The sequence below is a fragment of the Bombina bombina genome, chromosome 4 (genome assembly GCF_027579735.1).
Source record: "Bombina bombina isolate aBomBom1 chromosome 4, aBomBom1.pri, whole genome shotgun sequence".
Taxonomy (NCBI): Eukaryota; Metazoa; Chordata; class Amphibia; order Anura; family Bombinatoridae; genus Bombina; species Bombina bombina.
This window is the reverse complement of record NC_069502.1, coordinates 24,906,112-24,921,467: the sequence shown is the minus strand read 5'-3', so window position 1 is coordinate 24,921,467 and position 15,356 is coordinate 24,906,112. Positions and strand designations below refer to the sequence as shown.

Genomic DNA, 15,356 nt, shown 5'->3' with positions numbered 1-15,356 from the left:
AGGAGACTGTCTTTGTGTGTGTGAAAGTATGAGTATATTTGTGTGTGAGAGAGAGTTTGTGTGTGTGTGTGAAAGCGTGAGTATATTTGTGTGTGTGAGAGAGTTTGTGTGTTAGTGTGTGTGAAAGCATGAGTATATTTGTGTGTGTGAGAGAGTTTGTGTGTGAGGAGTGTGTCTTTGTGTGTGTGAAAGTGTGAGTATATTTGTGTGTGTGAGAGAGTTTGTAAGGAGTGTATATTTGTGTGTGTGTGAGTTTGTGTGTGAGGAGTCTGTCTTTGTGTGTGTGAAAGCGTGAGTATATTTGTGTGTGTGTAAGGGTTTGTGTGTTAGTGTGTGTGAAAGCGTGAGTATATTTGTGTGTGTGAGAGAGTTTGTGTGTTTGCGAAAGTGTGAGTATATTTGTGTGTGTGACAGAGTTTGTGTGTGAAGGGTGTGTCTTTGTGTGTTAGTTTGTGTGAAAGCGCTGCGTGAGTATTTTTGTGTGTGACAGTTTGTGTGAGAGAAAATGTGTGTGTGAGAGAGTGAACATCTATGTGAGAGCTTGTGTCTATTTGCTATTATACATAGTGGGTACTCAGCAGTACAATGTTGCTGTGCAAGGTGCTAGAGTGTTCAAATTTAGAGGCAGAATTATCAAGCTCTGAAAGCTTGATGCCCCTGTTTCTGTACGAAACAGCAGTTATGAAGCAGCGGTCCACTGGCTACGATTGGGCTGATTGACAACCCTGCTAGCTATCTGCAGGGGGCGGCATTGCACAAGCAGTTCTGGTGAACTGCTTGTGCAATGTTAAATGCCAACAGCATATGCTGTCGGCATTCAGTGATGTCTGTCAAACATGATACGCTATAGCCTATCATATTGGACAGACATTGAAAAATCGGCCCCTTAGCCTGAACTAAGGTGGCAACCTCAGATTAGGTTGGTAATTGAAGATAGGTTTTCAATGATGGATTTTGTTTAGGGGTTAAGGGGACATAAAACATTAAAGGGACAGTCTACACCAGAATTTGAATTGCTTTAAAAGATAGATAATCCCTTTATTCCCCAGTTTTAGATAACCAACACAGTTACAACAATACACGGTTTACCTCTGTAATTACCTTGTACCTAAGCCTCTGCAAACTGCCCCATTATTTCAGTTTTTTTGACAGACTTGCATTTTAGCCAATCAGTGCTGACTCCTAGGTAACTCCCCGTGCGTGAGCACAATGTTATCTATATGACACACATGAACTAACACCCTCTAGTGGTGAAAACTGTCAAAATGCATTCAGCTTAAAGGCGACCTTGAAATTAGCATATGGGCCTACTAGGTTTATCTTTCAACTAAGAATACCAAGACAACAAAGCAAAATTGGTGATAAAAGTAAATTGGAAAGTTGTTTAATATGAAATGCCCTGTCTGAATCATAAAATTTTATTTTGGACTAGACTGTCCCTTTAATAGTTTGATGTGTCTGTACAGCCCAGTAAACTGTCAGTAGCATCAAAAGAAAAATCTGCTTTTGCCTTTTCTTCTGTCATTGCTGAGACTTACTGCACGTGCTGGGGTGCAATCTTACAATTTACTAAATGACTGATACCTAAGCTCCTTGTACTATGCACAAATCAGAGCAACCACTAAAGCAGCTTGGTTTGTAAAGTATCCAAAAACTAAGGTTACAAAGCTGTAGTATTCTACTGATATATATGTCCCTTTAAGGTTTGAGCAAACGCTAGTACTCTACTGAGATATATGTCTCATTAAGGTTTGAGCAAACTCTAGTACTCTACTGAGATATATGTCCCTTTAAGGTTTGAGCAAACTCTAGTACTCTACTGAGATATATGTCCCTTTAAGGTTTGAGCAAACTCTAGTACTCTACTGAGATATATGTCCCTTTAAGGTTTGAGCAAACTCTAGTACTCTACTGAGATATGTCCCTTTAAGGTTTGAGCAAACTCTAGTACTCTACTGAGATATACAGGGAGGGCAGAATTATTAGGCAAATGAGTATTTTGACCACATCATCCTCTTTATGCATGTTGTCTTACTCCAAGCTGTATAGGCTCGAAAGCCTACTACCAATTAAGCATATTAGGTGATGTGCATCTCTGTAATGAGAAGGGGTGTGGTCTAATGACATCAACACCCTATATCAGGTGTGCATAATTATTAGGCAACTTCCTTTCCTTTGGCAAAATGGGTCAAAAGAAGGACTTGACAGGCTCAGAAAAGTCAAAAATAGTGAGATATCTTGCAGAGGGATGCAGCACTCTTAAAATTGCAAAGCTTCTGAAGCGTGATCATCGAACAATCAAGCGTTTCATTCAAAATAGTCAACAGGGTCGCAAGAAGCGTGTGGAAAAACCAAGGCGCAAAATAACTGCCCATGAACTGAGAAAAGTCAAGCGTGCAGCTGCCAAGATGCCACTTGCCACCAGTTTGGCCATATTTCAGAGCTGCAACATCACTGGAGTGCGCAAAAGCACAAGGTGTGCAATACTCAGAGACATGGCCAAGGTAAGAAAGGCTGAAAGACGACCACCACTGAACAAGACACACAAGCTGAAACGTCAACACTGGGCCAAGAAATATCTCAAGACTGATTTTTCTAAGGTTTTATGGACTGATGAAATGAGAGTGAGTCTTGATGGGCCAGATGGATGGGCCCGTGGCTGGATTGGTAAAGGGCAGAGAGCTCCAGTCCGACTCAGACGCCAGCAAGGTGGAGGTGGAGTACTGGTTTGGGCTGGTATCATCAAAGATGAGCTTGTGGGGCCTTTTCGGGTTGAGGATGGAGTCAAGCTCAACTCCCAGTCCTACTGCCAGTTTCTGGAAGACACCTTCTTCAAGCAGTGGTACAGGAAGAAGTCTGCATCCTTCAAGAAAAACATGATTTTCATGCAGGACAATGCTCCATCACAAGTACTCCACAGCGTGGCTGGCAAGAAAGGGTATAAAAGAAGAAAATCTAATGACATGGCCTCCTTGTTCACCTGATCTGAACCCCATTGAGAACCTGTGGTCCATCATCAAATGTGAGATTTACAAGGAGGGAAAACAGTACACCTCTCTGAACAGTGTCTGGGAGGCTGTGGTTGCTGCTGCACGCAATGTTGATGGTGAACAGATCAAAACACTGACAGAATCCATGGATGGCAGGCTTTTGAGTGTCCTTGCAAAGAAAGGTGGCTATATTGGTCACTGATTTGTTTTTGTTTTGTTTTTGAAAGTCAGAAATGTATATTTGTGAATGTTAAGATGTTATATTGGTTTCACTGGTAAAAATAAATAATTGAAATGGGTATATATTTGTTTTTTGTTAAGTTGCCTAATAATTATGCACAGTAATAGTCACCTGCACACACAGATATCCCCCTAAAATAGCTAAAACTAAAAACAAACTAAAAACTACTTCCAAAAATATTCAGCTTTGATATTAATGAGTTTTTTGGGTTCATTGAGAACATGGTTGTTGTTCAATAATAAAATGAATCCTCAAAAATACAACTTGCCTAATAATTCTGCACTCCCTGTATGTCCCTTTAAGGTTTGAGCAAACTCTAGTACTCTACTGAGATATGTCCCTTTAAGGTTTGAGCTTGTGTAAGTTTAACCCTCGGTTGCTAGAGAAAAAGAAACATTGTATTATGTTCTCTCTGGCATCAAGAGGTTAAGGAGTTTATTCCCCAGCCGCACAGTCTCCTGCATTATTTCTGCACCTTTTTCTGATCATGTGATCTTGCTACTATGTACATTTGCAAGGAGCAATAGAAGACAAGCACCCCCTAACAGGGCCGCCATCAGGGGGTGCTTGTAATTTTTGGCATCCAGCAGTGGGTACTACAGCAGAGTGCTAATTGAGCATGGGAAATGTTATTACATGGAGTAAAGTATTAGCATTTGAGAGGATTTCTTAGTGTGCACTAAACCACTATGCACAGTGTGAGACAGACATGGCACTTTGTTTGTACAGTGTGTGCCTGAGTCAGACGGCAGATCACTTTCATTTGCAGAGGAGGTAGGACTTACTTAGCAAATGTTTTTTATTTTTTTGTGCAATTTCAGATTATAACTTCAGTGTGGTAATAGTTGTATGGCGGGGCCAGGGGTCCATAAAAACACATTTTTTTAGCAGCAGTGTATTTCTGATTATTTGACAATGCTGTAGAAATTCTATATTTAAAACCATGCAGAAATGTTTCCTCCTCAATACACAAATGGTAGGTGCCCTTTTGGCAGATATGCATTTTTTTAATTTATATATACTATAATATATATATATATATATATATATATATATATATATATATATATATATACTGTATATATATATATATATATATATATATATATATAACATTCCAGTTTACTGCCCCTTTATGCAAGGACTTTCCAGATGCAAGGAGGCATTTTATCTAAGATTTTTACATCTGCATAAAATGTCCTACTCTCAGACTAAGGCCTAGATTTGGAGTTCGGCGGTAGCCGTCAAAACCAGCGTTAGAGGCTCCTAACGCTGGTTTTAGGCTACCGCCGGTATTTGGAGTCAGTGATTAAAGGATCTAACGCTCACTTTTCAGCCGCGACTTTTCCATACCGCAGATCCCCCTACGCCATTTGCGTATCCTATCTTTTCAATGGGATCTTTCTAACGCCGGTATTTAGAGTCGTTTCTGAAGTGAGCGTTAGAGCTCTAACGACAAAACTCCAGCCGCCTGAAAATAGCAGGAGTTAAGAGCTTTCTGGCTAACGCCGGTTCATAAAGCTCTTAACTACTGTGCTCTAAAGTACACTAACACCCATAAACTACCTATGTACCCCTAAACCGAGCTCCCCCCACATCGCCGCCACTCGATTAAAATTTTTAACCCCTAATCTGCCGACCGCCACCTACGTTATACTTATGTACCCCTAATCTGCTGCCCCTAACCCCGCCGACCCCTGTATTACATTTATTAACCCCTAACCTGCCCCCCACAACGTCGCCGCCAGCTACTTAAAATAATTAACCCCTAATCTTCCGACCGCAAAGCGCCGCCACTTACGTTATCCCTATGTACCCCTAATCTGCTACCCCTAACACCGCTGACCCCTATATTATATTTATTAACCCCTAATCTGCCCCCCTCAACGTCGCCGACACCTGCCTACACTTATTAACCCCTAATCTGCCGAGCGGACCTGAGCGCTACTATAATAAAGTTATTAACCCCTAACCCGCCTCACTAACCCTATCATAAATAGTATTAACCCCTAATCTGCCCTCCCTAACATCGCCGACACCTAACTTCAATTATTAACCCCTAATCTGACGACCGGAGCTCACCGCTATTCTAATAAATTGATTAACCCCTAAAGCTAAGTCTAACCCTAACACTAACACCCCCCTAACTTAAATATAATTTTAATCTAACAAAATAAATTAACTCTTATTAAATAAATGATTCCTATTTAAAGCTAAATACTTACCTGTAAAATAAACCCTAATATAGCTACAATATAAATTATAATTATATTATAGCTATTTTAGGATTAATATTTATTTTACAGGCAACTTTGTAATTATTTTAACCATGTACAATAGCTATTAAATAGTTAAGAACTATTTAATAGTTACCTAGTTAAAATAATAACAAATTTACCTGTAAAATAAATCCTAACCTAAGATATAATTAAACCTAACACTACCCTATCAATAAATTAATTAAATAAACTACCTACAATTACCTACAATTAACCTAACACTACACTATCAATAAATTAATTAAACACAATTGCTACAAATAAATACAATTAAATAAACTAGCTAAAGTACAAAAAATAAAAAAGAACTAAGTTACAAAAAATAATAAAATATTTACAAACATAAGAAAAATATTACAACAATTTTAAACTAATTACACCTACTCTAAGCCCCCTAATAAAATAACAAAGCCCCCCAAAATAAAAAATTCCCTACCCTATTCTAAATTAAAAAAGTTAAAAGCTCTTTTACCTTACCAGCCCTGAACAGGGCCCTTTGCGGGGCATGCCCCAAGGATTTCAGCTCTTTTGCCTGTAAAAAAAAACATACCATACCCCCCCCCAACATTACAACCCACCACCCACATACCCCTAATCTAACCCAAACCCCCCTTAAATAAACCTAACACTAAGCCCCTGAAGATCTTCCTACCTTGTCTTCACCATACCAGGTTCACCGATCCGTCCTGGCTCCAACATCTTCATCCAACCCAAGCGGGGGTTGGCGATCCATCATCCGGTGCTGAAGAGGTCCAGAAGAGGCTCCAAAGTCTTCCTCCTATCCGGCAAGAAGAGGACATCCGGACCGGCAAACATCTTCTCCAAGCGGCATCTTCAATCTTCTTCCATCCGGTGCGGAGCGGGTCCATCTTGAAGCAGGCGACGCGGATCCATCCTCTTCTTCCGTTGTCTCCCGACAAATGACGGTTCCTTTAAGGGACGTCATCCAAGATGGCGTCCCTCGAATTCCGATTGGCTGATAGGATTCTATCAGCCAATCGGAATTAAGGTAGGAATTTTCTGATTGGCTGATGGAATCAGCCAATCAGAATCAAGTTCAATCCGATTGGCTGATCCAATCAGCCAATCAGATTGAGCTCGCATTCTATTGGCTGATCGGAACAGCCAATAGAATGCGAGCTTAATCTGATTGGCTGATTGGATCAGCCAATCGGATTGAACTTGATTCTGATTGGCTGATTCCATCAGCCAATCAGAAAATTCCTACCTTAATTCCGATTGGCTGATAGAATCCTATCAGCCAATCGGAATTCGAGGGACGCCATCTTGGATGACGTCCCTTAAAGGAACCGTCATTCGTTGGGAGACAACGGAAGAAGAGGATGGATCCGCGTCGCCTGCTTCAAGATGGACCCGCTCCGCACCGGATGGAAGAAGATTGAAGATGCCGCTTGGAGAAGATGTTTGCCGGTCCGGATGTCCTCTTCTTGCCGGATAGGAGGAAGACTTTGGAGCCTCTTCTGGACCTCTTCAGCACCGGATGATGGATCGCCAACCCCCGCTTGGGTTGGATGAAGATGTTGGAGCCAGGACGGATCGGTGAACCTGGTATGGTGAAGACAAGGTAGGAAGATCTTCAGGGGCTTAGTGTTAGGTTTATTTAAGGGGGGTTTGGGTTAGATTAGGGGTATGTGGGTGGTGGGTTGTAATGTTGGGGGGGGTATGGTATGTTTTTTTTTTACAGGCAAAAGAGCTGAAATCCTTGGGGCATGCCCCGCAAAGGGCCCTGTTCAGGGCTGGTAAGGTAAAAGAGCTTTTAACTTTTTTAATTTAGAATATGGTAGGGAATTTTTTTATTTTGGGGGTCTTTGTTATTTTATTAGGGGGCTTAGAGTAGGTGTAATTAGTTTAAAATTGTTGTAATATTTTTCTTATGTTTGTAAATATTTTATTATTTTTTGTAACTTAGTTCTTTTTTATTTTTTGTACTTTAGCTAGTTTATTTAATTGTATTTATTTGTAGCAATTGTGTTTAATTAATTTATTGATAGTGTAGTGTTAGGTTAATTGTAGGTAATTGTAGGTAGTTTATTTAATTAATTTATTGATAGGGTAGTGTTAGGTTTAATTATATCTTAGGTTAGGATTTATTTTACAGGTAAATTTGTTATTATTTTAACTAGGTAACTATTAAATAGTTCTTAACTATTTAATAGCTATTGTACCTGGTTAAAATAATTACAAAGTTACCTGTAAAATAAATATTAATCCTAAAATAGCTATAATATAATTATAATTTATATTGTAGCTATATTAGGATTTATTTTACAGGTAAGTATTTAGCTTTAAATAGGAATAAGTTATTTAATAAGAGTTAATTTATTTCGTTAGATTAAAATTATATTTAATTTAGGGGGGGTGTTAGTGTTAGGGTTAGACTTAGCTTTAGGGGTTAATACATTTATTATAGTAGCGGTGAGGTCCGCTCGGCAGATTAGGGGTTAATAATTGAAGGTAGGTGTCGGCGATGTTAGGGAGGGCAGATTAGGGGTTAATACTATTTATGATAGGGTTAGTGAGGCGGATTAGGGGTTAATAACTTTATTATAGTAGCGCTCAGGTCCGCTCGGCAGATTAGGAGTTAATAAGTGTAGGCAGGTGTCGGCGACGTTGAGGGGGGCAGATTAGGGGTTAATAAATATAATATAGGGGTCGGCGATGTTAGGGCAGCAGATTAGGGGTACATAGGGATAACGTAGGTTGCGGCGGTTTACGGAGCGGCAGATTAGGGGTTAAAAAAAATATGCAGGTGTCAGCGATAGCGGGGGCGGCAGATTAGGGGTTAATAAGTGTAAGGTTAGGGGTGTTTAGACTCGGGGTACATGTTAGAGTGTTAGGTGCAGACGTAGGAAGTGTTTCCCCATAGGAAACAATGGGGCTGCGTTAGGAGCTGAACGCTGCTTTTTTGCAGGTGTTAGGTTTTTTTTCAGCTCAAACAGCCCCATTGTTTCCTATGGGAGAATCGTGCACGAGCACGTTTTTGAGGCCGGCCGCGTCCGTAAGCAACTCTGGTATCGAGAGTTGCATTTGCGGTAAAAATGCTCTACGCTCCTTTTTTGGAGCCTAACGCAGCATTTGTTTAAACTCTCGATACCAGAGTTAAATTTATGGTGCGGCCAGAAAAAAGCCCGCGGAGCGTTAACAGCCCTTTTACCGCCGAACTCCAAATCTAGGCCTAGGATTGCTCAGTGTTTGAAATGAGACAAGTGAACTTTAAACTGTTCAGCTTACACTACAGCTGACTTAATTTTGAAATACATACCAACAAGCCTAAATCCTGCATTTAACCAGATCTAATGGTATGAGTACCACATCTTATGATTCCACCAAGACCATGTAGAGTACAGCATTTTCAAAATCCATAAATACAGCTGACAGATGGGAACATTTGTACACTATATTTGAAGTGGTGCTCTTGGTTGGGGAAAATGGGGAAAAACAAACAAACAAATGTGTCAACCTTTTAAAAGTACTTTTCTTCATCTAGCCATCTACCCAGATCATTAATGTACAATTTTGAATTCACAGAATTATTTTTGTTTACACATTTACAAATATGATTCTTTAATCTCTTAAGGACATATGACGGAATTTTTCCGTCATAAAACAATTGAGCAAACTGAAAGCTGTTTCCTTAAAGGGTTACAGATGTGATAGGATGTGGATAAGCGCCTACTCTGTTCTCTATGGGCTTGAGGGGGGGTGATACCTAGTAACCACCAATAGAAATCAACTAAAAAATTGGGATCCCCAAGCGCCTACCAACCGGAGGCAAAGGGATAGTGATGGTTTCAGCAATATGTTAAGTATAAAAACTATTGAATGAAAATACACACATAATAAAAAACTTGATACATACAGTTCATGGATCCATGAAAGAAATAACATACATTAAAAACCATATACAATATAAATAAAGATGTAATGAATAAAACAGAAGTTCTCAATAAAAACAGTGATAAGTACAATGTAAATGAAGATGAAGCTTCAGTGGATGATAGTAAAACCAGAGGTTATCAATAATAAGGCAGAAATTTGTCCTATAATATATATTTTATTCATTACATCTTTATTTATATTGTATATGGTTTTTAATGTATGTTATTTCTTTCATGGATCCATGAACTGTATGTATCAAGTTTTTTATTATATGTATGTATTTTCATTCAAATAGTTTTTATACTTAACATATTGCTGAAACCATCACTATCCCTTTGCCTCCGGTTGGTAGGCGCTTGGGGGATCCCCATTTTCCTTAAAGGGTTAAAAAGTGATCTCTTAATTTCTGCAATTTTTTTATCATGCATGTCACACACTGTTGATTTAGGGGATGCAATGTTCATAAGTGTCTGTTTGGGTGTCTGTGTCTGAGTGTGTTTCTTTGCATGTCTGCTAGAGTGTCTATATGTGAATCCTTATGTGTGAGTGTGTGTGTGTTTCAGTGTATTAATGTATGTGTGTGTGTGTGTTTCAGTGTATTAATGTATGTGTGTGTGTGTTTCAGTGTATTAATGTATGTGTGTGTGTGTGTTTCAGTGTATTAATGTATGTGTGTGTGTGTTTCAGTGTATTAATGTATGTGTGTGTGTGTGTTTCAGTGTATTAATGTATGTGTGTGTGTGTTTCAGTGTATTAATGTATGTGTGTGTGTGTGTTTCAGTGTATTAATGTATGTGTGTGTGTGTTTCAGTGTATTAATGTATGTGTGTGTGTGTTTCAGTGTATTAATGTATGTGTGTGTGTGTTTCAGTGTATTAATGTATGTGTGTGTGTGTTTCAGTGTATTAATGTATGTGTGTGTGTGTGTTTCAGTGTATTAATGTATGTGTGTGTGTGTTTCAGTGTATGAGTGTGTGTGTTTGTATGTTACTACCTTTACAACATTTCCAAGTTTAAATAGACACTTAAGAATAAAGTGCATATATGTTTAAGTCACTTGGTCAAAAATTGCAAAGGGGGGGGGGGGCTGATCAATGGTTAAGCCAGGGGCCCCAAAATTTCTAGTGGCGGCCCTGCCCCCTTATATCTGTCTTCTGCTCATATTATTTATATATAATGATGATTTAATAATAACTAATAACGCCTTTGGGCAAGAACTTATTAGAACCTATAGCAGCACAAGTGTTATTAGAGGGCTGGCAGCTATAGGTAATATAACATAGGGGTGCTATACTGATGTGACTGACACATATATTGTGCATTATGTGCTACAAATGAGACCACGTGTCAGCTTTATAAATGGGCTTTGTGTTTTATTGGTACAGAGCACCCCGGTCAGTGCCCAGCTGTGAAGAAAAGCCCTTGGAATTTTTATTCTCAAAAGTGCCAGACGGATAGTGACTGCCCCAGCAGCAAGAAGTGTTGTGACAAGAAGTGTGTGTTCCCCGAGAAAGGTAACTTTACTGCAACCAGGAGCTGGCGTAGTACTCAGTGTCATTATCTTCACTCTGCTGCTTCTCAAGGAACGCCATTTATTATTATCTCTTAAGCTTCTAATCATGAACGAGCTGTGCACAAACAAGCATTTCCTGATACTTACAAAATACTATTTAATACCTTTACCTTTATATTTTTTAAAGGGACATTAAACACTAAATTCATTAGGTTATTCCCCACCTCCCTCTAGTCAAAAGTGCTGCAGTGTTGTGATATAGTGCTGATGTGTTTGTACATGTGCAGTTACTCTCCCTCATAGCTGCAGTGTAACCTAGGTAGCATAAACATCAAAAGCCATAATCATACCCTGCTCGACTGGATTCTCTCCACTTCTCCCGACCGAATCCAGGAGGCAGGTGTTCTCCCTAACAATTTCAGTGACCACTGTAGTGTACTGTGTGCGCAAAATAAAGGCTACTAAATCCTCTCCCAAGGTTAAAATCACCAGGTCCTTCAAAAAATTGAATCTTCAATCATTTCTAAATGGCATCAAGAACCTCCCCTGGTACAGATTAAACCTAATCCCAGATCTAGACTCTGCAGTTGAATTCTTTCAGTCTGAACTCCTACAAGTTTGGAATTTACATGCACTGCTGCGTAAGGTGAGAGTAAAAGGAGCATGCTTGAATTGGATCACAGCTGACCTCATTCAAATGTATTAATTTCGGGATTCATTGTGGTCAAAGTTCAAGCATACAGGCTCTATGAACGATCACTGTATATATAGACAATGGCGAAATATATGTACTAAACAAACAAAATTGGCTAAGGCGCAATATTTCTGTGAAAATCTGAACAATAATATATGTAACCCTAGAAAGTTTTGGAAACTCATAAATAACTTACAAAATCCACCAATCCACTCCCAACCCTCCACTGTCAATGTGGATAACCAAAACCTGCAACTCTCCTTAGAAGTAGCAAATGCCTTTAACAATTATTTTGTAGGATGCTCCACCACCCTGATTGACAAACTAATAAATGGCACGCATCCTGAAGCTACAAATGTGGATCAGGCCCCACTAAAACAGCAAAGACCCAATATAGAAAAGTTCAATTTTAGACCTGTACCCTTCAATGTCATTAAGAAACACCTCGATAATCTAAAAATGAAAAACCAGTCAGGACCTGATCAAATCCCAGCAATGCTGTTGAAGCTTAGTGCGCCGTCAATTGCTAAGCCTGTCGCAACCCTAATTAACGAATCCTTGGTGTCTGGATACATACCCAAACTCTGGAAAACTGCAAGAGTAGTGCCTATTCATAAAAGTGGTGAGATAACCTTGGTTTCTAACTATTGTCCTATATCACTGCTCCCTGTATTGTCAAAAATCTTAGAAAAATGCGTCCATACGCAATTATGCGAGTATTATCAACTTTCTAACTATCTGACCCCTGATCAATCAGGTTTTAGACCAAATCACTCCACTACAACTGCCCTCCTAAAAGTTTGCAACGACATACAAACTGGCATGGAACAAGGAGACCTAACTGGAGCTATTTTCCTTGATTTTGCAAAGGCTTTTGACACAGTGGACCATGACCTACTACTTCTCAAACTAAAAAACTCTGGTATTGCTGATCGCCCGTTAACCTGGTTTAAATCATATGTATCGGATCGATCACAATATGTCTCTGTCTCTAACAGTGACTCCCTCCCTCTCCCAGTCACGTGTGGTGTCCCCCAAGGTTCCATTCTCGGCCCCCTACTATTAACATTATTTATAAATGATTTGCCTAATGTCTGCAAATCCTCAACTGTACACATGTATGCAGACGACACGGTAATCTATGCAAACAAATCTGATCTGCCGCAGCTTGAAGCAATGCTCCAAGACCAGTTCACAGAGGTAGAAAAGTGGATCTCAAAAAACAAACTCTTCCTAAACACTGACAAAACAGTCACAATGATCTTTGGAACGGGACCTAAAATACAAAAATTACAAAATTCCCATCTTCGCATCAAAACAAAATCCAATTGCACGCTGACCGCAGTCCACTCTTTTAAATACTTAGGTATGTTGTTAGACCCCAATCTATCTTTTGGACTCCACATAGAAAAACTTGCCTCTAAACTTTATCCAAAAGTAGGTGCCCTGTACAGAAACAAATCCTGCCTCAGCCCTACAGTAAAGGAAAAGATTGTACAGCAAATGCTGATGCCTATCTTGGATTATGGGGACATAGTATATGCACCTGCACCGCAAACTCATCTTAATAAACTAAATACGTTATATAACTTGTTCTGCCGCTTTGTGCTACAACGTAACTACAGGACCCACCACTGTGACATGCTAAAAGAACTAAACTGGCTGTCGCTGGAATCCAGACGCACCCTCCATCTTTCCTGCCTTGTCTTTAAGAGCTATTCTGGGAAGCTCCCACCCTACCTGAGCAGAATGCTCTCCCCTGCTATTCCCACCTCCTATAACCTCCGATCCAATAACAGCACATTATTTAGCTTGCCTCAATACAAAAAGAAAGCAGCTCGATCCTCCTTTTCCTACAGAGCGCTACAATTATGGAATGACCTCCCTCACACTTTAAAAACTTCCCCAAGCCTAAAATCCTTTAAGAGATCCCTCTATACATATCTCAAAACAGAATGCTCCTGTCATGGTTGATTAAATATTTCGTACCTGCTCTGTTAAAAGTTTGCATATATTGTGTATTATTATTGTTTTTGTATTTTATTGTACCGTATTGTATCAATGCAATGTTTTGTAGTCCCAGGACATACTTGAAAACGAAAGAAATCTCAATGTATCCTTCCTGGTAAAATATTTTATAAATAAATAAATATGTCAGCACTATGATTAGCAGGAGGTGCATGAGATTTATTTAGTGTATAATGTGCAGTAACTATCACAAACCTGCAGTGAAACCTAGGTACCAATATGTCAGCACCATGATTAGCATGAGATGTATTTAGTGTATAATGTGCAGTAACTATCACATACCTGCAGTGTAACCTAGGTACCAATATGTCAGCACCATGATTAGCAGGAGGTGCATGAGATGTATTTAGTGTATAATGTGCAGTAACTCTCTATCACATACCTGCAGTGTAACCTAGGTACCAATATGTCAGCACCATGATTAGCAGGAAGTGCATGAGATGTATTTAGTGTATAATGTGCAGTAACTCTCTATCACATACCTGCAGTGTAACCTAGGTACCAATATGTCAGCACCATGATTAGCAGGAGGTGCATGAGATGTATTTAGTGTATAATGTGCAGTAACTCTCTATCACATACCTGCAGTGTAACCTAGGTACCAATATGTCAGCACCATGGTTAGCAGGAGGTTCATGAGATGTATTTAGTGTATAATGTGCAGTAACTCTCTATCATATACCTGCAGTGTAACCTAGGTACCAATATGTCAGCACCATGATTAGCAGGAGGTGCATGAGATGTATTTAGTGTATGATGTGCAGTAACTCTCTATCACATACCTGCAGTGTAACCTCGGTACCAATATGTCAGCACCATGATTAGCAGGAGGTACATGAGATGTATTTAGTGTATAATGTGCAGTAACTATCACATACCTGCAGTGTAACCTAGGTACCAATATGTCAGCACCATGATTAGCAGAAGGTGTATGAGATGTATTTAGTGTATAATGTACAGGAACTCTCTATCACAAACCTGCAGTGTAACCTAGGTACCAATATGTCAGCACCATGATTAGCAGAAGGTGCATGAGATGTATTTAGTGTATAATGTGCAGTAGCTCTCTATCACATACCTGCAGTGTAACCTAGGTACCAACATGTCAGCACCATGATTAGCAGGAGGTACATGAGATGTATTTAGTGTATAATGTGCAGTAGCTCTCTATCACATACCTGCAGTGTAACCTAGGTACCAATATGTCAGCACCATGATTAGCAGAAGGTGCATGAGATGTATTTAGTGTATAATGTGCAGTAGCTCTCTATCACATACCTACAGTGTAACCTAGGTACCAATAAGTCAGCACCATTATTAGCAGGAGGTGCATGAGATGTAATTAGTGTATAATGTGCAGTAAATCTCTATCACATACCTGTAGTGTAACCTAGGTACCAATATGTCAGCACCATCATTAGCAGGAGGTGCATGAGACGTATTTAGTGTATAATGTGCAGTAACTATAACATACCTGCAGTGTAACCTAGGTACCAATATGTCAGCACCATGATTAGCAGGAGGAACATGAGATGTATTTAGTGTATAATGTGCAGTAACTCTATCACATACCTGCAGTGTAACCTAGGTACCAATATGTCAGCTCTATGATTAGCAGGAGGTGCATGAGATGTATTTAGTGTAAAATGTGCAGTAACTCTCTATCACATACCTGCAGTGTAACCGAGGTACCAATATGTCAGCACCATAA

The 15,356-nt window shown here is 39.5% G+C and overlaps 1 protein-coding gene across 4 annotated transcripts in view; it reads left to right on the top strand.

Annotated features, from left to right (window-relative positions):
* The window catches only part of LOC128655854 (keratin-associated protein 10-4), a 337,059-nt gene that overhangs the window by 41,239 nt on the left and 280,464 nt on the right, over positions 1–15,356 (top strand). For all 4 annotated transcript variants that reach the window (XM_053709423.1, XM_053709425.1, XM_053709424.1 and 1 more), the window contains one exon: positions 10,796–10,924. In XM_053709423.1, the coding sequence (XP_053565398.1) occupies positions 10,796–10,924 (129 nt within the window). The remainder of the gene's footprint in view (positions 1–10,795; positions 10,925–15,356) is intronic.